Source organism: Mizuhopecten yessoensis, unplaced genomic scaffold, assembly GCF_002113885.1.
Source record: "Mizuhopecten yessoensis strain PY_sf001 unplaced genomic scaffold, ASM211388v2 scaffold3091, whole genome shotgun sequence".
Classification (NCBI taxonomy): Eukaryota; Metazoa; Mollusca; class Bivalvia; order Pectinida; family Pectinidae; genus Mizuhopecten; species Mizuhopecten yessoensis.
Genome location: NW_018404871.1, coordinates 294,290 through 315,889, shown reverse-complemented (window position 1 = coordinate 315,889; position 21,600 = coordinate 294,290). Strand labels below are relative to the sequence as shown.

At 36.9% G+C, this 21,600-nt stretch overlaps 2 protein-coding genes across 6 annotated transcripts in view; one reads left to right on the top strand and one right to left on the bottom strand.

Annotated features, from left to right (window-relative positions):
- Positions 1 to 525: 525 nt before the first annotated feature.
- On the bottom strand, positions 526 to 18,930 carry LOC110446969 (oxidoreductase HTATIP2-like). Of its 2 annotated transcripts, none has more exons than XM_021492321.1 (6): positions 18,849 to 18,930; positions 8,859 to 9,048; positions 7,260 to 7,367; positions 6,449 to 6,586; positions 3,908 to 3,969; positions 526 to 2,154 (listed from the first exon to the last, which is right to left on the bottom strand). In XM_021492321.1, exons 2-6 carry the CDS (start codon positions 9,045 to 9,047, stop codon positions 1,929 to 1,931), a joined length of 723 nt encoding a protein of 240 aa, XP_021347996.1. In that variant the 5' UTR covers position 9,048; positions 18,849 to 18,930; the 3' UTR covers positions 526 to 1,928. The 2 variants fall into 2 exon arrangements, with proteins under 2 accessions (XP_021347996.1, XP_021347994.1); XM_021492319.1 differs by lacking the exon at positions 18,849 to 18,930 and adding an exon at positions 11,233 to 11,387.
- LOC110446967 (UDP-N-acetylhexosamine pyrophosphorylase-like) overlaps positions 15,023 to 21,600 on the top strand; it is a 28,026-nt gene continuing 21,448 nt past the window's right edge. The window contains exons 1-2 of one of the 4 annotated variants that reach the window (XM_021492318.1): positions 15,023 to 15,213; positions 16,201 to 16,496. In XM_021492318.1, coding sequence (XP_021347993.1) covers positions 16,220 to 16,496 — 277 coding nt within the window. In that variant the 5' untranslated portion in view covers positions 15,023 to 15,213; positions 16,201 to 16,219. The remainder of the gene's footprint in view (positions 15,214 to 16,200; positions 16,497 to 21,600) is intronic. The other 3 variants (XM_021492317.1, XM_021492316.1, XM_021492315.1) reach the window with 3 other exon arrangements.

Below are 21,600 nucleotides of genomic sequence, written 5' to 3'. Positions count from 1 at the left end.
ACACTAAATATAGTGTATTGTAATACTACTACAGAGAGCTTACACTAAATATAGTGTATTGTAATACTACTACAGAGAGCTAACACTAAATACAGTGTATTGTACCTGGTAATACTGCACCACAGTCTGTAGAAATAGTGTATTATGATACAATTACAGATAGCTTACACTAAATATAGTGTATTGTAATACTACTACAGAGAGCTAACACTAAATACAGTGTATTATACCTGGTAATACTGCACCACAGTCTGTAGAAATAGTGTATAATAATACAATTACAGATAGCTTACACTAAATATAGTGTATTGTAATACTACTACAGAGAGCTAACACTAAATACAGTGTATTATACCTGGTAATACTGCACCACAGTCTGTAGAAATAGTGTATTATGATACAATTACAGATAGCTTACACTAAATATAGTGTATTGGAATACTTCTACAGAGAGCTTACACTAAATATAGTGTATTGTAATACTACTACAGAGAGCTAACACTAAATACAGTGTATTATACCTGGTAATACTGCACCACAGTCTGTAGAAATAGTGTATTATGATACAATTACAGATAGCTTACACTAAATATAGTGTATTGTAATACTACTACAGAGAGCTTACACTAAATATAGTGTATTGTAATACTACTACAGAGATCTTACACTAAATATAGTGTATTGTACCTGGTAATACTGCACCACAGTCTGTAGACATAGTGTATTATAATACAATTACAGATAGCTAACACTAAATATAGTGTATTGTAATACTTCTACAGAGAGCTTACACTAAACACATTGTATAGTGTATTATAATACTACTCGACCAAGCCTACAGTATATAATGTATTATAATAGTATCTGTAATATTTGCATTGCACTTTTCCTTATACATATTTATAATAACAGTCATACTAGTAACACAGTCTAAGTATATAGCTTTCTTTTGTACAGACACCAACCAAATCATCAGCAGTTCAAACAGTGGTTTATCATACAAATCAGTGGAAAGCAATAATCAAGCCTAAAATTAGCTGAACTGTGAGACAGCTGGATAACTGGGACAATTTTGTACAGAAAAAGTCTTATCAGTTCACTAAAACACTGGCTGGATAAAGGGACAACCTGATCTAAAACATTACAAAATCATCCCTGACCCACTCTATTTTGGGCATAACATGGAAGAGGAGGCAAGCATTATACAGTTAGGGAGGGGAGATAATCATATAGGGAGGGGAGATAATCATATAGGGAGGGAAGATAACCATATAAGGAGGGGAGATAATCATATAGGGAGGGGAGATAATCATATAGGGAGGGAAGATAATCATATAGGGAGGGGAGATAATCATATAGGGAGGGGAGATAATCATAGTCATCTCCTACACATCACATGTATGTGTTTGAAAGACACTATGGCAGTACAGGGCTGTTCTGTTGTTATTTAATTGCATATTTGCCAGCAGCTGATCTATCTTGCCTAGTGCATATATTGGTGAAAACGTTTGTGTACTAAAAAGGGTATAATGAAATATCAACATTATATTGAGGACGGTCACACCAGGAAACGAAAACAGGTTCTTCATGCATGCCTCCTTTCTTTGAACGAGCTTCTCCCCTCTCCCACCCCCCAAGCTCCCTTCCCCTACCTAATAGGCTTACTATATGTGAACATGAAGTATACACTGTATCCACAACACTGTTGCAAATAGAGGGAGAGAGTGACAAATATGTACCTCTGCCAATAGCTTCTAATTTATCTTTTCTCATCACTCTGATACTTTTTATGAAAGATAATTGTAAGTAATCCGAACAAGTTTTTACAGAGACACAGCAGTATTTCATTCAGATTGAAATGAAAAGGTACTCAAATATTTCCATCAGACTTAAAATTAATGTAATGTGTCGTTGTTATTTCGTACGTCTCAGCTACATTGTTTCGAAATACCAGAGAGAAAATGAATGGCTCTGTTTTCGTACAACAACACTGGTTCGTGCCGAATTGGATGGATGGCATCATTGATGATCGCGCGGGCTAGCACATCCACCGGCGTTGTGACAGCAGTAGGAAAAAAGTATGACATGGGTTTTAGAATTGTCCTGAAAAACGTCTCACTGGGGCGGCTTTCCCGTCTATCACAGAGCAGCAGACTGGAATAAAGAAAACTTCAGATATATTTTCCATAAGCTATTTACATGATATACAGTAACACCCCATTTACTCGAACTTGTGGGGCCCAGATCAATAGTTTGGGGAATACATGGTATTTGAGTAAAACGGTACACATGCTACTATTAAGCATATTCCCAATACCGATGGACTATAGACTTAGCCCGAGGCATTTTCACAGTGCAGATGTGATATTCAGGAAAATTATCTGTCGGATGTGACAGGTCACACCTGTTCGTCGAATAGATAGGATTAATACTATGACCATGAAGAGTCGAGGACAATTTTTTGTTCAAGGAATAAATACCGTGGTATTCGAGGAAAATTGGTTCTACTAATCCGTGGTTACTTTACAAAGAACTCAGTCGGGACCAAACGAACTGTTCGACGAATTAGGGGTATCGAGAAAACTGAGTTGGACGAAGTTTTTTTACTGGAGTAAAGGAGCCGTGTATCTTTATCCACAGAAAACCAAATGAGGTGTTATACATATAAACTGTTATACTATAAAAGGAAAACATTGGTCTATTATTGGGATGATAACAATACCAAGATATAAACTTTCCACTGAAATGTGTCATCCTACCCCAAAACAACCACAAGTCATCATTGCCTCACATTCTCAGGTTTAAATATAATATAAACTCTATTTATATTACAACAATTATCAAACAAGTTTTTACAACTTATATCAATCACTCTTGTTGGCCCAGATGTTAGCGCGTGGGAGGGGGGCCTTATTGTGGGAGGAAGCTGGAGTACTCGGAGAAAACCGACGTGGTCAGGCTGGTGACCCCAAACCTTTTTCACCTCCGATCGGGGAATCGAACCCTGGCCGCCTTGGTGATAGGCAAGTGCCCTATCCACTGCGCCATCGGACCACCCCCCTATGCTCAGGTTTGGTAAAGACTAAAAGCTTCAATTGATCACCTTACACTTGGGAGATATGAAATTCAGGCAGGTTTCCTGACCTGTAGTATGTGCTGATAACACTGTCAGAAAACCTATTTAACTATTATTGATATAATAGATTCAATACAATCACTTGATCGGAGAATTAACTTCTCTTATCTGAAGCCTCAAAACTACTAGAGTGAATTCTGTACCTAGTTCTGATTATGAGCAGCTTTTTTTCTCTTTTGGTTTGGTTTGTTTATGTTTTACGTCCTATTAACAGCTATGGTCATTTAAGGACGTGACAGGTTTTGGTGGTGGAGGAAAGTCGGAGTTCCCGGAGAAAAATCACTGACCTACAGCCAGTACCTTGCGACTGCCCTACGTAGGTCTCGAACTAGCGACCCAGTGGTGGAGGGCTAGTGGTAGCAGAATGGCTGACGCCTCAACCACTGGACTGCTGCGGCCCCTTTTTCTTTTTGTTAATTATGTAGAAATTACAAAGTTTCATTTTAAAGATTGTTAGATATTGTTTTTGATCATTCCTTGCTTTACCTTAACATATTTACAACAAAAATAAGTTTTTATAAAGTTTTAAGACTGGCTACCAGCCCCTAAGTTTTAATGAAGAATTTCTCAGCTGCATTTTACTACTAGCTTATCTCCCCCTAGTCTAGAATCAGACATCCAAGTGATCAACATTTTTTGAGTTCAACTTTTTTCTTAATAATTCAATATTCTAGAGACGGTGGCCAATCTAAAATGCTCAATACAGTGACTGTCTTGCTTGGCCTGCTGTTACTCCCGAGAGAGTCCAATGTTTCTGTAATCAGTACTTACCCTGGCCGGAAAATTGACAGCTGCTGAAAATGCATCACCTTAAGAGCTTCTTCCACCTGGCCCTGGTAATGATGAGAGTATCATGTCAATATTGTACTGTGTGATCAACATGTCACCTCAACTCATTCACCCCTGAAGACACATTTGAACTCTTCCAATTCAAAGGTTGGAATAGTTCATTATGAAAGGAAAGAGGTGAATGAGTTAAAAAGGATTTAATATACATCAGTTTGAAAATAAACAGCATTATATAATTGAACTATGTACAGGACTTGACCTTTTGACCTTCAGCGTAAAGTGATATATACCACTTGTACTTGGAAAGAGAAGGGAGCCATTTCTTATCTGTGTAAGTATACAAACCTTTGTTCTAGGGTAAAGAAGGGAGCTGCTTTTATCTGTGTAAGTATACAATACAAACCTTTGTTTGAGGGTACAGAAGGGAGCTGTTTTTATCTGTGTAAGTATACATACCGTTGTTCTAGGGTAGAGAAGGGAGCTGTTTTTATCTGTGTAGGTATACATACCGTTGTTCTAGGGTAGAGAAGAGAGCTGTTTTTACCTGTGTAGGTATACATACCGTTGTTCTAGGGTAGAGAAGGGAGCTGTTTTTATCTGTGTAGGTAAACATACCGTTGTTCTAGGGTAGAGAAGGAAGCTGTTTTTACCTGTGTAGGTATACATACCTTTGTTTGATGGTTCAGAAGGGAGCTGTTTTTATCTGTGTAGGTATACATACCTTTGTTTGAGGGTAGAGAAGGGAGCTGTTTTTACCTGTGTAGGTATACATACCTTTGTTTGAGGGTAGAGAAGGGAGCTGTTTTTATCTGTGTAATAATACATACCTTTGTTCTAGGGTAGAGAAGGGAGCTGCTTTTATCTGTGTAGGTATACATTCCTTTGTTTGAGGGTAGAGAAGGGAGCTGTTTTCATCTGTGTATGTATACATACCTTTGTTTGAGGGTAGAGAAGGGAGCTGTTTTCATCTGTGTAGGTATACATACCTTTGTTTGAGGGTAGAGAAGGGAGCTGTTTTTATCTGTGTAATAATACATACCTTTGTTTGAGGGTAGAGAAGAGAGCAGTTTTTATCTGTGTAGGTATACATACCTTTGTTTGATGGTAGAGAAGGGAGCTGTTTTTATCTTTGTAGGTATACATACCTTTGTTTGAGGGTACAGAAGAGAGCTGTTTTTATCTGTGTAGGAATACATACCTTTGTTTGAGGGTACAGAAGAGAGCTGTTTTTATCTGTGTAGGTATACATACCGTTGTTCTAGGGTAGAGAAGGGAGCTGTTTTTATCTGTGTAGGTAAACATTCCGTTGTTCTAGGGTAGAGAAGGAAGCTGTTTTTACCTGTGTAGGTATACATACCTTTGTTTGAGGGTCCAGAAGGGAGCTGTTTTTATCTGTGTAGGTATATATACCTTTGTTTGAGGGTACAGAAGGGAGCTGTTTTTATCTGTGTATGTATACATACCTTTGTTTGAGGGTACAGAAGGGAGCTGTTTTTATCAGTTTAGGTATACATACCTTTGTTTGAGGGTACAGAAGAGAGCTGTTTTTATCTGTGTAGGAATACATACCTTTGTTTGAGGGTACAGAAGAGAGCTGTTTTTATCTGTGTAGGAATACATACCTTTGTTTGAGGGTAGAGAAGGGAGCTGTTTTTATCTGTGTAATAATACATACCTTTGTTTGAGGGTAGAGAAGAGAGCAGTTTTTATCTGTGTAGGTATACATACCTTTGTTCTAGGGTAGAGAAGGGAGCTGCTTTTATCTGTGTAGGTATACATTCCTTTGTTTGAGGGTAGAGAAGGGAGCTGTTTTTATCTGTGTAGGTAAACATACCGTTGTTCTAGGGTAGAGAATGAAGCTGTTTTTACCTGTGTAGGTATACATACCGTTGTTCTAGGGTAGAGAAGGGAGCTGTTTTTATCTGTGTAATAATACATACCTTTGTTCTAGGGTAGAGAAGGGAGCTGCTTTTATCTGTGTAGGTATACATTCCTTTGTTTGAGGGTAGAGAAGGGAGCTGTTTTCATCTGTGTATGTATACATACCTTTGTTTGAGGGTACAGAAGGGAGCTGTTTTTATCTGTGTATGTATACATACCTTTGTTTGAGGGTACAGAAGAGACCTGTTTTTATCTGTGTAGGTATACATACCTTTGTTCTAGGGTAGAGAAGGGAGCTGCTTTTATCTGTGTAGGTATACATTCCTTTGTTTGAGGGTAGAGAAGGGAGCTGTTTTCATCTGTGTATGTATACATACCTTTGTTTGAGGGTAGAGAAGGGAGCTGTTTTCATCTATGTAGGTATACATACCTTTGTTTGAGGGTAGAGAAGAGAGCTGTTTTTACCTGTGTAGGTATACATACCTTTGTTTGATGGTTCAGAAGGGAGCTGTTTTTATCTGTTTAGGTATACATACCTTTGTTTGAGGGTAGAGAAGGGAGCTGTTTTCATCTATGTAGGTATACATACCTTTGTTTGAGGGTACAGAAGGGAGCTGTTTTTATCAGTTTAGGTATACATACCTTTGTTTGAGGGTAGAGAAGGGAGCTGTTTTTATCGGCCCCCTGGGATGACATCACCGAGTAATGTTTACATCCTGCTCCCTTGGCAATTTCTGCAGCTTTTATTACGTAATCATGGTCAACTTTCACAAAACCTCTCTGAAAAAAATAAAATAAAAATCTGTCGAAACACACTCCTTGTTTTCAGCTATATTAAAACTACTACTCAATTTTAGTATATATTTGTTGTAGTTGCGAGTATTCTAAATTGCAGTTGATCGATGATATTCATATTAAATCATTCACACTGTTAAAACATCTATCAAAGTTGATCAAATTTTACTACCAGTCTTCACAAATATATTTTACTGTCCACTTAATCATGATCACTCTCCTGCTTCATCTTTGGTGCCTTGAACCCTTTCACCCCTATGTAACTTTAGTAGACTCTACCGTGCATTGATCTGGATGAGTCCATTTTGGTCTACAGTGGTGAAAAGGTTAAAAAAACATCTACTCCATAAAATTCTAGAGACCATATATACCTTTATGTATTCTATTTAAACCACTCAGACACAAAAGAAACAAGAACTTCACAGATTTACATGAAATATTTTAATTAGCATCAACTGAGCAATTATCAATGGACCTTTTCTTATAGCTTGTTAAACCTTTCAAATGTGTCATCAGTCAAAACCCATAATCAAATAACAATTTAAAAAGTTATTTTTGGGTGAAAATCTTTCGAGGAGGAGGTATTATTCATAGAAAGGTACATGTATGTAAACTAAATGTGTCCGAGAACAGACAAAAATAAGGTACCGTAACACACCTTTCCAGATTTAGCTCTTGTTGTGCCCAAACAGCAGAATCCATATTTGACATTTCGAAACACGTCGGAATATGCCTCTAGATCATCGAAGTCCACCGTTACCTGTTCCTGCAAGTTGAAAGGAGTTTATACATCCATGACACATATTGATACACTTGGAATACTTATATTTGAAGGGTGTACATAACCATACATGTACAGTAAATCCAAATAAGCAATACTCTGCCATGGGACTGAAAAATTACTTTCTGATTTATGATGTATGTAAATATTGAAGATTTATGAGAAAACTCACCTGCATTACAAACACCGACAGATACACTTTTCACACTTCGTACTTTATACAAGTGAACCAATAGGTCACAAATAAGAACACAAGTATGGTTTTTAGTTTAGTATTGTTTAACATCCTATCAACAGCTATATATGGTCATTTAAGAATGGCCTCCCCTGTGTGCAAGATGCATGCATGTAGTGTATGTGTGTGTGTTGTGGAAGGCTGCGATATGTTCGTGTTTGTCTCCTTGTGATAGCGCGGAACTGATGTTGACTTTATAGTGCTACCTCACTGAAACATATTGCTGAAGACACCCAGCAGGACACCCCATCCGGTCACATGATACATGTACTGACAACGGGGGAACCACTCGTCCCACTCCTAAATTGCTGAGCGTTAAGCAGGAGTAGAAACCAACGTTTTCACAGACTCTGGTATGTCTCGTCCAGGGAAAGAACCCAAAGCCTTCCTCACAGGGGCGAACGCTCGACTAAAAGGCCAAAAGTGAGGCATTGTCAAGGGAGACATTAGGAAGAAGAAAGATAAGATTCCAAATTTGGTCGCCTCTTACGATCATGCAATGGGGTCAGCAGGTACAATTCTTCACAAGTAAGGTCCAGCTGACAATGAAGCAGCAGAACACTTATCAGTCCAACAGTGCTGATTCTAGGATTTGTCCAATGGGGGGCCTTGGGCCCCTTCAGTATGAAATGGGGGTGCTGCTGCCAAAGGCAGCAGCTGAGGAGCGAAGTGACAAGGCAGGGGAGGGCTCGACATCGTCTGCTCCAGTTTCACTGTTTGGTTCGCCTGTTTCGGTTTCAGATTCGTCGGTAACCTCTCTCTCATCCCTGTCTAAATGGTGGCGGTTTGCCGTGAAACTAAACTCAAACAGCGTTCTTTTCCTATTCATTTAGAAGCTGTACATTCACCTTAGACCTCGTGTAGGTCCAGTACGAGGTCGCCGCACGTGCGAGAATGTTTATTTTAAGAGCCCCATTCTGATTGGCGTAGCTTTAATAAATCAGCCAATGAAAACTGTCATTTCAAAAGACGTTTCGGTCTCTTGCACAACATGGCCGACTTTGTTATCGTACAACGATTGAACCGCGAAAGAAATAAATGAACGCAAAGGATTGTCTGAAAGGGGGGATTTATCAAAGAGTTGCGGCATTAGGCCCGCACTGAGGTTTGATTTATGCGGGGTTCTTTATATTTTTGCGGGAATTCCGCGATCCCGTGCCCTAGAAGCAACACTGGTCCAATACATGTGGCACATGTGTGGCATAACAAATCTAATGCAAAGTCCTTGTGAAGATACTTACGAATTCTGGACCGAGGTGGACGGGAAGTTTGACATAGCGCCTGCCTATGAGGTAGACCTTGCTGAATGCCTTTAGCAGCGCCATGTCTCGTATTAGTTCTCTGCCCACCTCTCCTGTGTATCCAAGCACAAATGCCTCATTTTTCTCTCCTCTGAACACTTCCAGGTTTTCCTCAGAGGCCTGGGACATTCTGGAAAATATTTTAAAAATATCATAATTCTTATTCATGAATCATATAATATTATTTTGAAATCTGTTTTCTTACTTGTTGGGTGATTTATTGAGACAAATCAGTAGTTTTATTTGTCACTAGCTATATAATCTGCAGTGTTGAAAGTCTTAATTTGCAGACATCAAAATGTGCTTTTAGAAATGTTTCTAATAGTGTCAGATACATAAAACAAGTTCCGCTAGCGATCCATACTTCCCAACCTATGGACATACTTACAAGTAAATTATTTAAAAATTGCAATGGCCATAACTCTGTAAATAGTCGGCACACGACCCGATATCATTATGCAACATTCTGCCATCAAAGTGGTAATCACATAAAAAAATTGGCAGGTGACAGAGTTAGATATATGTCCTGGACAAAGTTAGTCATGATGAATAAAGGCCTGTAACTACGTATATACTTTAGTATCTCACGTGCACACTCTGTCATCCCTGGAGGTACTCACATACAACAATTGGCAATTTTAACCGTTTCACCCCTATGTAACTTTAGTAAATTCTACCATGCATTGATCTGGATGAGTCCATTATATATATATTATGGTCCATAGTGGTGAAATGGTTAACAATATATATATATATAGGTGACAGAACATACAATATATTCCATTGAAAAAATGCAGTTTATATTGCTACTAGCTATTCTAACCTGATGTGGTATTACATGAATTGATATCTTGATTTATTGCCATACATTTGTTAATATAATATGAACTGTTTTCCAAGACTCTGTAACATATGTAGGCAATACAGACCTTATCAAGTAAAAAAGGATTACCATCTTGTATTCTCTATCACTTTTTTCTCCCTAAATACGAAAAGATCTTTTCAAAATCAACAGCACCAGAATGCCAACTTTTTTTCAGACAGTGATCATGATTAATGAAAATTAATGCTGTTAATCTAATAGCAGGATCCTATGACAGGATCTTCTCATACCTTGTTTACCGAGCAGTTTTGAGAGGTCTGAGTTTCATTAGACTGAGTTTAGTGCAGACTGACTAAGCCAGGTGACTACTTAACAGAATAGATTAACGGGTTAGTGTACATCTGATGAGAGATCTGATACCTCAGATTATAATCTGGACTGGCTTTATGATCACTGTATTTTCCCTCTCCTGTAACGGTATACATTGGTTGACAATAATATTGTCTGAGAATGAAGACTTGAAAAAAGATGTTGTGTGAAGGGGGCTGGGCAAGTGACTACCGATGACCAGATAGCTCATTTGGTGAGACCAGTCTGGATGGATCATTTCAATGGCAAAATTGATAGGTTTACCTAGCTGTGTGGTGTTTATTTGAATGTTTATAGAGCACTGTCGAAGTTCTAATCGTCTTCTTTATGGTACATGGGCTCCATCAATGGTGATGTTTATGCCCTCGGGGGTCCTGTCACAGTGGCGTGAAAAAGGGGGGTTATTTACAATGATTATTTGTTGTTTTTTGTGATTTTTTGTGCAAGGTATAGACAAAAGCTGGCGTATGTCTTAGCGGGTGATTAGGTGGGTTTTTTTGTGTGCAAGGTATAGATAAAAGGTGGCGTATGTTTTAGCGTGTGATGAGGGCTTCAAGGGCTGCATAGGGTAAGCGTGCCTTGAAGTCCTCTAGTGTTGTGCATCGTACTGCTGCTATGGGAAGGAGAGTCCATTGCGTTATTATGTGTGGAAAGAATGAATATTGGAAGGTGTCCTTTGTTGCAGATATATGTTTGTATGCGCGAGGGTGTGCATGTCTGGTTCGGGGGTCTACGGGTGTGAGTATGTATGTTGGGTTTATAGCTACGATTTGGTGTACAATTTATGAATTGAACAAAGTCTTTTAGTTACGTCAGTAAGTTGAATGATGAAAACAAAACACCAGGGCCGTTTTCGTTTAAACGGTAAAACCGGTCGGACCACTGCCATTCGTTTATAATTAAATAAGGTCGGACCTAGTAATCTGATGCTGCTTTCAGGCGAGCCTTGACAAAGCCTGCATATATCCGAAATTGTTACATTTATAAACGGTCAAACCGGTTGTTCCGCATAAACGAACAGGGCCCTGAACGTCAGCATTAACCTACCAGCTGACTAGGGACAGGTCATGTATAATTAATGAGGGTAATATGAGTTTTGCCTGTTTTTGACCCCTAAATTACCTGCAAATTATATGGAGATCTGGAACAGGTACAATTTCGTATAGAAACAGACAAAAACTTAATGCAACCCCTAGAAATCCAACACCTATTGCAGTTCCAGGTATAATTTCATTACACTTGAACCACAACATTTTAGGTAGGTCACTTCCGTGCGTTCTACGTCACAGGTTCTGTCGAGGATATAGCAGTGCGTTCGATTGGAAATATATTGATTCTTTGTGCAGGACGTTTTCTCCGCGCCAAAATACAAAACCCTGGTAAAAAAAAAGTTGTTCGTTAGAGCTTTTCAAGAAAAAGATCGTAAAAATAATTATTAATGTTTGATTGTGTGTGAAATTAATTTAAACTTTTGTATTATATTTTAAGTTCCAGATGTTAAAATCTTAATTTTTAGATTTTGAAGACGTTTTCTTTATTTTCACAAATTTTGACATAACTAGTCTAATCAGAACTGAATGAAAAATTATGAATTTTTAAAAGATTTGTTTTTGTTTTTTTGTAAGCATTGGAATCCTGCAACTGATGCACTACCCATGGGCCATTTATAAACCAAGTTTGTGCCTCCCTTGTAAAACAATAAAACTGACCAGGTTGCCCGTTGAGTGCTAAAAGGACCGAGTAGGTGCTTAGGTCGTCCAAATGAGGTACATATGGTGTTCAGACATCGCCATGAACGCCGTGGTCGCTGTAATTTATTTTTTGAACATGTTCAAAACAGTTGCACAAAGGTCACCGATGAGGTTGGTTGCTCAAATCACAATGACCTGAGAACTCGTTACAGCTTTATTTAGACCTAAACTAAGGTGTTCAGAGTAATTTTACATGTTTTAGGGATTTAGAGCGACTTACGATAAAAGTGACACCACCAATAGCGATCCTATAAAAATGACGCACCAATGATCATGTATACGAGATTATTGGGGGTGTCATTTTTACTGAAAATCGATCTAAACCCCTAAACCATATAAAATTACTCTGAACACCTTAGTTTAAGTCCAAATAAAGCTGTAACAAATTATCAGGTCCCTGTGGCTCAAAGGTGGCCTAAGTGAGGCAGAATGGAGGCACAGGCATCGCCGTTGTTACAGAATGGAAGCACAATGATCGGTCGTCACGTAATAGAATTCTTCATGTATGCGTTCTGTTGCAAATTTTACCGTCAATCTGGGTGATGTTTCTGCCTCCCGTGTGCCTTCTTGGTCGCCAATGATGGCATAGAGAAGGCACAGATGAGGCTCAATGGTTGCCCAAACACTGAATGTAGCTTTTAATCGCGTTGGTTGCCATAGGTTGCATAAGGGGAGACAGGAAAGTGACTCAGTGGACGCTCAGGTCGCTCGTAGCTCGACATGAAAATGTTCGACAATTGTAGTTTTAGGATCGCTTGTGTATTAATACCCATGGAGCTGCACATTCGGAGGAAAAAACCCGAACATGGAATAAGATGTAAGATGTTCTATTTTTGCAACTTCCGTCGCAGGCGAGACAAAATCTAAATAAATAAATAATATAAACGACGTTAATGAATTTGAGACACAGAATTAACAAAGTTGAACAAACCCTCATCTAATATTTTACGAAAGAGATTGTGGCTGTATTGAAAAATATCATCGTGTTGAGTTGGAGACTTTTGAAATTTCTTTTGAAACTTGTTAGCTTATTCCAATCTGTTTCCTCTGTAGTGGACCCCGTTATCGCACAATGTTATCACAGAATCGAAAATTCTAAGTAAGCATATTTTCTTAACTGCAGTATTTTGGTTCAAACGCTGAGGTTGATGATAACAACGAAGAAGATCCAACAATTCCGTATAGGAGAGAGCACAGAATAGCATTATATGGAGTTTAGAAGTATCTTCACATTTTGGAAAAATTGTGATGAAATAAGTCATATGTGGGCAAGAATTTACTATTAGTATTTGAGAAAAGAGTGTAGCATTGAAAAAAAAGAAAAAAAAAGTTTTTTTCTAAATGAAGTAAAATGATTGAAATAAAATTAACGTTGGTCTTGAAAGACGGGTATTCAATGAATTTGACGCATGTAACATGGACAGCGCATCCAAAAATAATTTATGCTTTTTCTATTAGGAATGAAAGAAAATCTTTTATTGAACAATACCATTATGTTACCAAATATCTTGTATACAAGTTATATTGAAACATTTGAATTCCATTTCTTCAATAATATTTTTTTTTTCTGCTTTGATATTATTTTTTTACATGCAACTCAATACATTGCAACTCTTGCCTCAAATGGAATGTATATGCTACTGTTGGGTAAAATATGGAAGAAACTTACAATAGAAGAAATCGAAGAATCATTGGAGATATCCAACCATCTCACAATAAATGCTATGACCTATGGGCAATACTGACAGAAACATGACTATATGTTTCTTCATGATATTAGCAGAAATATTTCTTCATTGGGTTTTTAATCGTAGGAAACAGAGCAGTTGCTGGTTACACATTCTGAAAGAGGCAGAGATAAGAGAGAGTGGGGGATNGGGGGTTGGGGGTGGGGATATGAGGGTCGATCCCTGGGGGAGAGATCTGGAAGAGAAAGAGATAAGTGTGGGGTAGGGGTGAGGATAGATCTATCTTTCATGACTTATAATAACCTATAATATATGACCTAAATAATAACGAGCCAAGCAAGTCACACAACCTGAAAACGTTCTATAAGGAAATACAGGAGGTGAACCAACCCTCTTAGGCTTAAGGCTCTATATATCATATTCCAAAATAGAATCACTAACCATCTGACCTTGCAAATACTATTAATTTAACGTGGGCAGCGCCCACTGGACAAATAAGGAAATACCCGAAGTATTAAGATTTTTTTACCGTTTTACTTAGAACCACAGAAAAAAGTTTAATTGTGTGCTGGCAAACGTTGAAAAACACTTACCCGTTCTCGACTTATTTTAAAACATTAAAATTCTTGTAAAAGTACGTTGCCTTTTTTTGTGACGGAAGGTCTTTTAAAAGAAAGTGTAAGCCTAGCTGGTTTTAAACTATATATTTTAGTCCGATAATTGAAGCCATATATTTTATATAGAAAGACAGTTTCGAGAGTTATACAATTGAGATTTTTAGATATTGAAATGTTCAAAATTTAAACGAGAAAGGTCTAATCTTCAGTATGACAAGCGCAAAATTAGTCAATTTGTGAAATATTTCATTTCCCCTTTAGTATATGTCGTATTTTAATTGTGCTGAAACTGCTACACTGTACGTTAGGCAAAAGTCCGTGGCATAACGTAATATGCACGTGCTATGCTAATTACACGTCACAGTGTACATATTTGGTATTGATATTTTAAGCATGTGTTATTATACTAAATGCAAACAGAGACGTTTAATACACGTCTCTGATGCAACGAGAGAAAAAACATGCTGATTATGTGTCAAGGTGCAGACGACGTACATAGTTAACATACGCAAGCGCTAAGCTTATATTGATCAAAACTATAATGCAATGACTGGACAGTTGTATGGCACATTGTAAAAAGACAGCACACTTAGGTCCGGTAGACCCGTTCGGATTTTTTTTTATTGTACAGGTAGCCAATGAATTCACAGACTCCACTTCCTGGTTGATTTCAAAGGAGTTTTTGACACCGCGGACTGAAGAATGTAGCGTATCGAACGAGCCCGAGCTAAAATTCGTCCGCCAACAGGTGCGCGTTTTAATTGTAGATACTATTTCTGTGTTAAGTGATTTGTTTACGAAACACCACATATTTTCAATTCATATTTGTGTTGCCATTTTGAAATATATTTGTTACTTTACTTGACTATTTTATTTATTTTGCATCCAATATGGTACTACATTATGCGGAATGATTTTTGCTCAATTGTGACACGTGTTACATCCGGTACCGGTGGGTTGGTCTCACAAGTTTGTATACTTGCGTCGTCTGCAGTCACGTTTCTGTTGGATTTGTGGTCCTTAGGATCTCCACATAGTATATATCTGGTAAGATTTTCGTTATATACACTGTTCAATGTTTTGATGTGTCATAAAATATTTGCTTTCTTTTGGGGCCGATTACCATGTTTCTGGAAGCACCCTGTACCGTTTCTGACAGTTCGTTAGTTGTTGTAAACAGAAAAAGTTCACAACACGTTGCCCTGTATTTTCGGTCTACGATTTAGGTATATACAGTTTGATGAAGAATAAATATTACTGATATGTAATATTACAAGAATGGGGAAATCGACAAGCCTTGGTATTCTGCTCTGTTGCCATTTGACACACTGTCGCCTTAAGCTGTTAAGCTGTTCAACTTCGGTACACTACCGACATGCATGGCTTACTTTAAAGGTAACATGTCAGCAATAGCAGAATGTCATTATAAATTAGGTCATTAGACAACTGTCAATATTGAACAGGTCACTTGAGTCACATTTCTGAAAATCAAACCTGACAGTCATAATTGTATTATATCATGACATGCATGCAGGCTGACATGTCATTTATCAAGAATTAATTACACTGTATTTAGTATCTCATTGACTATTTGTACATGCTACTGCAGTACTTGTAAAACATGTTATACTGATCTTGGTTATTTTTTCTTGTTATAACACATTAACCCCTTCACCAGCGTAGACCATAATGAATTCATCCCCATAAATGCATGGTAGAGTCTACTAAAGTTACCTAGGGGTGAGAGGGTTAAGTGACATGCACGTTGTCATATCATCCATCAATTTCTTTCAAGGCCAAAATCACTGAGAAAAAATGGTGGCAGAGTAGTATTAGTATGAAATCAAAATATCATTGTCTTGTCCTTTAGTTAAAATAATGTAAGTTGTATGTTGTTTTAATTTGTTGATTTTTCAAATGTTTGTTACTTCACCAAAGTGTTTTCACTCTTCAGTGCTCTCTTGCTTAGCAAATATTTATTGTCATGCATCATTATGATTGCTAAGGTATGAATTTCTCTTTCTTTTGTTTCAGAGACCTATTCAGAATAAAAATGGATTTGGATTCTTTGAAATCAGAGCTGGAATGTCATGGTCAAAGCCAGCTGCTGCAATATTGGGAAACATTGGATAATGATAGTAAAGAAAAATTATACAAAGAATTAAAACATTTAGAATATTCCAATATCAATGAATACTTCAAACAGGCTATGGCAGACTTGGAACATGCCTCTGATAAAATTGACAATCTTCTAGAACCACTGCCAGCAGAGGTCTGTGGAAGTATGACCAGGAGCAGTCCTGAAGAGTTGAAAGAGTACAACAGATTAGGTGAGAATTTAAGAAGGGTTATATGTAAGAGATGTGCATTGATTAGGTTGCCTTACAAGCCTAAGCTGTAGGGAATTTCCCTTTAGCTCAGCAGTAGAGTAAGGCACTATCTTTATCACTATTCCTCATCCTACTGTATATACACTGAAATACTACAAATGTTAATCTGTCTGAAAAAACCCATAAAAACATGTAATAGATAATGTAATACTCACTTTATTTGTCCCCTGGCTTATTGTTATAGCAACATTTGCCAGGTCTTTTTTCAATAATGATTTCTTAGTTTACCTATGTATGTCCTTCAATGTTTTGCTAAACCACAGTATGATGCTAATATCAATGTTTGTCTTTCGTCATCCTGTCTGTATATGACATCTTGGATCATCTTTGCATTTGGATTCCATGTAATTTATTGAGCTCTTTTAATAATTGATAATGGGTTCCCCTCAATAATTATGGCTAAATTTTAACACTCTTTTAAAAGAAAAACTATAAAAGGTCATCTTGACAAGCTCATTTTAATCACTATCATTTCGCGATTTTCCCCCCGTTTAAAAATAAAACCATGGTTAAGTTCTTCCATTCTTAAAGTTCGTTAAAATATGAAGCTTTGACTACGAGTATATTGCATGGTTTAATTGTAAAATGATTGTAGGGATGCCCCATTTCCTATTTCTTTCTAACTGAATAGAACGTTATTTAATTCATCAACAGCAGCTTTAATTTTAATGTGTTTGCTGTCGACACATTTGAATAAGTAGTCAATAAGAAATGAAGACAGCAATGATGTCAAGTGTTGTCTGTAGTAGATGAGAGTGATACCTGTTGACCTAAGTCACGTATCAATATTTGTTTTACTTGGTCTACTCCCATTGACGTAGTTTACGAGCAATCTAACCTCATAAAATACCTGTACTCCTTTCCTCAGTTGCTGGGCTGGACAGGGGTAATCCCACAGATTTGGTTCATTGTACTGTGTAGGTGGGAAAGTCAAATAAACTTTCATCCATAAATATATGTGTACAGGTACAGGCTATATCCAGTGGCTTACTGAATTCTATTTGTAAGTAAGGTGACTCAAGAAATGCATTTCACTTGAGCTTCTGTGTGACGATTTTAGAAAAATAAAATACATAAAAAAACTATTAAGACGATATTTAAAAATATATCTGCTTGACATTTTCCTACTGTATTAGGACTACTTTTTTTGTTGTGGTGACTTTTTTCGCAATGTTGCACCTATACGAAATAACATATTTTTTTTAGCATTGCCTTATGCTTACCTGGTACTTCCTTTGACTTTTTATGGCTTTTCAATCAACAAATAGTTTGTGGAAAGTAAAAGCACACTGATAATGTTCAGACAAGGAATAGAAAAAAATAGAACACTCACAAAATATCAATCATATACAGCATATAGTTCTAAACTCTTTAGTATTTGGTTATTTCCTTGAGGAAAACAATAATAAAAATTATGGATTGCTATTTGAAAAGCAAGAACAAATGTGTCGGAAGGAATTTTTGTTTCGTATAAAAATTGTCTGTACTTTGTAAGTAGACAAGACAGTGATGTTTAACAGCTTTTTTCTGGGTCTTATGGCAAGTTTGTCAGAAATATAGGTATCTATGGGTATCTATATATATTGAGCAAGGGAGTAATTCTTACAGTGTAGACAATAGGATTTTGTGAAATTTTCGGAGTAATGCACTCCTTTATCGAGACAAACAAAATAAACCAAAACAAGTACATTACATATAAACAATATCAGAAATATAATAGGATATAGCCAATATTTTGAAAATAATAAGCCCCTCGGCTAACGTAAGCCGAAGGCAGATTTTACATCAACCCCATCGATGACCACTGATACTGTGTGTGCGTATGGGTATCTGTATACTGTAAAATCATAAATTTTCGTGGGACATTAAATTTTGTTTATTTCGTGGATAGCAAAATTCCACGAAATTAAATCCCCACGAAAACATAAATTTGGTATGATATAGATGGGGGAAATCAGAAATCAGCGAAGTATAATGTCCATGAAACAGTCTAGTATATGAAAACCACGAAATTTCAACCCCACGAAAATAAATGGTTCTACAGTATATATCTACAATTGTAAAGTTCAGTATACAGTCCCAGAACATCTACCAGGAAGTAATTTTGCTTCCTAATACCACCGTCACTACTGTTTATCAAACCCTCTGTCAGTCATATACATGTATTAACTGCTGTGCAACCTGGCAGATAACCTGCTGATAATTTAAACCTTGATCTGACAGCCGATCAGTCAGTGAAATATTTTTGGCAGAAAAAAACTATTTGTAAAGATATGTCACGGTAATACTTACCTATCAGCTACAGATAGTGCCGAGTTTGCCCTAACATATCTTGATCAACATTACGATACAGTGTGTATGTGGCCATTAACAAGTTCACCCCTGATGACACAATTGAACCCTTCCAATTCAGAGGTTGGAATAGTTCATTATGAAATTTCAGGGGTGAATGAGTTAACAAATTCAGCAATCTACCTCATAACACATTTTAAGTTATTTTACATAAAACATGATCTAAGATATTCAAGGTATTGTTGTCAGATATACTCCTATATATATATACATCCATTAACTCATTCACCCCTGAAATTTCATAATGAACTATTCCAACCTTTGAATTTGAAGAGTTCAAATGTGGCTTCAGGGGTAAATGAGTTAACCATGATAGTAGAAGATAGACATTTAAGTTTGGGAAATCATGATGAATGTTGCACATTAGAACAATTTCTGATGATCGGTATGATTGCTAACAACCCCAAATTCTGGGTCTGACCCATAGGATGTGAGAGACAGGTTGGTGTTTTTACAATGTCAGTATGATTAGAGCCAAACCCTGTTGTATAAAGTCTCATTTCAATGATATCAATATCAGTTCATTCTTAACTACAGGTTCTAACACTGTGTATAATGATATTATTTGGGGAAAACATGGTTAGAAAATTAATGTGGGTGTCTGAAAACTTTGTAAAGCAATTTGGATCAATGTCAGTATTATACAGTGTTTTTGTTACCTAAATTTTACAACAGCCTATTTCTTTATGAATTTGGGAAAATAAAGCATTATTTGTATTGAAATTGGCAATATTTTCCTTAGTTTTGGTTCATTTTGGGTAAATAAGGTACATGTACTGTTTAGCGAGGGGAAACAGCCTGTATTCGGCAGTAAAACTCAGCAAAAAAAAATCACTGTTATATGTATCCTAAATGGGGAAGTTTAAAATTAAATTGTCTTTTTTCATGGTTTCAAAGGAAGAATTAAAAATAAAGTGGTCTCCTTTTGATATTGTATCGCTTCAAAAGGTAATTGCATTGTGAATGCAAGATCTAACATGTGGGTGATTGTGTACCAGGTATCTGCCTAGAGGTTATAAAATATTCAACACCAGACTGGATCAGCCCTGTACCCTGTATCCTGTTAGTCTCTCATCCTATGTAGGGCACCGATCGACACTGCTTTTGTCTGACGGGTGGATAGCAGATATATATATTTTGTATTGTGACTTTGTAAATAGAGACTGGTATTTTGGTTTTGTACAATTGTATAATTTGATACAGTTAACTTAAGTCTGTTATGATGAACACGACCTGTATTTACCTGTGAGGAATGTGACTGCTGTAGAAATAGAGGGCTAATTATAGATTGACTGCAGTATGAATGGGATTCATGAAACTAAATGATTAAAAAGAATTTCTGCTTAAAATGGAAAGGGAATGCCATCAATACAAGCCCTCATCATCAACAGTACACAGTGTTTGGTCAGTTGCTTGTTGTGGCAAATAACTATTGGGATTGAGATATAAATTAATGGGTCAAATTATAAAAATAAATAAATACCACAGGGCCTAAAGTTGAGGTGTTTGTTCTGTAACTTGCTGGGATAAAGGGCTATCAGCTGGTTTGTACTCATAAATGACCTTGACCCACATTCAAGGTTACAAGAATGTGGTATGTTAGAAAACAAGTGAATGATAAATCATGAAAAGCTTCACTGGGGTTCGTATGTATCTTAGTTTTATAAATAAAATGTCTCCTTTCCACCAACCTTAAAATAGCACAGGACAATGACTTTATATATGATAACTGGCTAGGATTGTTTGACAGTAAATAAAAAAGTCTTTAATGTCAAAACAATTAACTTCCAGGCTCAAACTCACTTTGGTGTAGAGGAATTTAAGATCCATGGCTAACAGTATTTTTAACAGACTGAATTGTACTCTAGATCAATTGACAATAATTCATGAATTGACCTTTCAGAATGACCTTTTCTTCTAAACTAATAAAAGGTAATTTCTATATGTTTGGCTGATACTGTATACAATGTATATGGTTCTTGCATCATTGCTAAGTTTCATTTCGTTTCTATTTTTCAATGCCGTAATTTTATCTGGAGGACTTATTTCTCGTTAGTTTTGCATGTGTCTATTTTGAAACAATTCAAACCTTATAATTCCTTTTTGTCATTTTCAAGGAACTTTTGAATAATTTTCCAATAATGTTACACAGACTCTTTCCTGAGCTCTTCATTTTTCTTTCATTTCTATCCATTATTAAAGTCACTCACTTCTGTTTCTGGTAATGTTTCTTCGAAGTGTCTTGGAGTACCTGCGATTTTGGTCCGAGCTGATTATATTTATTACCATTTACTACAAAGAGAAGTCTACAAGAAAGACTTGCGTAGATTTAGACTATTTTTGAAAGGCTGTAGTGTAACAGTCTACCATAATGTTGAACACTACGCTAAGTGGACACGTTTGAAGTTCTTCATGTATAAGTGATAGCCAGATGACACAGTAGCGGTGACACTGTGGTTACAACATCTGTGAAGTAATTATCACAGAATTCCTGTATTGCTGGGAGTTTTTAGTTAGTGCAGCCAAACAAACTACCTGTACATGTAAGTAAGTTCCTCCCTCTCCCGTATCTGGTCAGGTAGACACAGTGCCAGGTATCTGGGGCGCGCTCTTTATCTGTTCCAAATGGTTACGACCAGAGAGGTTTGGTTGATTAAATAAAGACAACAGTGTTTGATGATGTTTGAGAGGC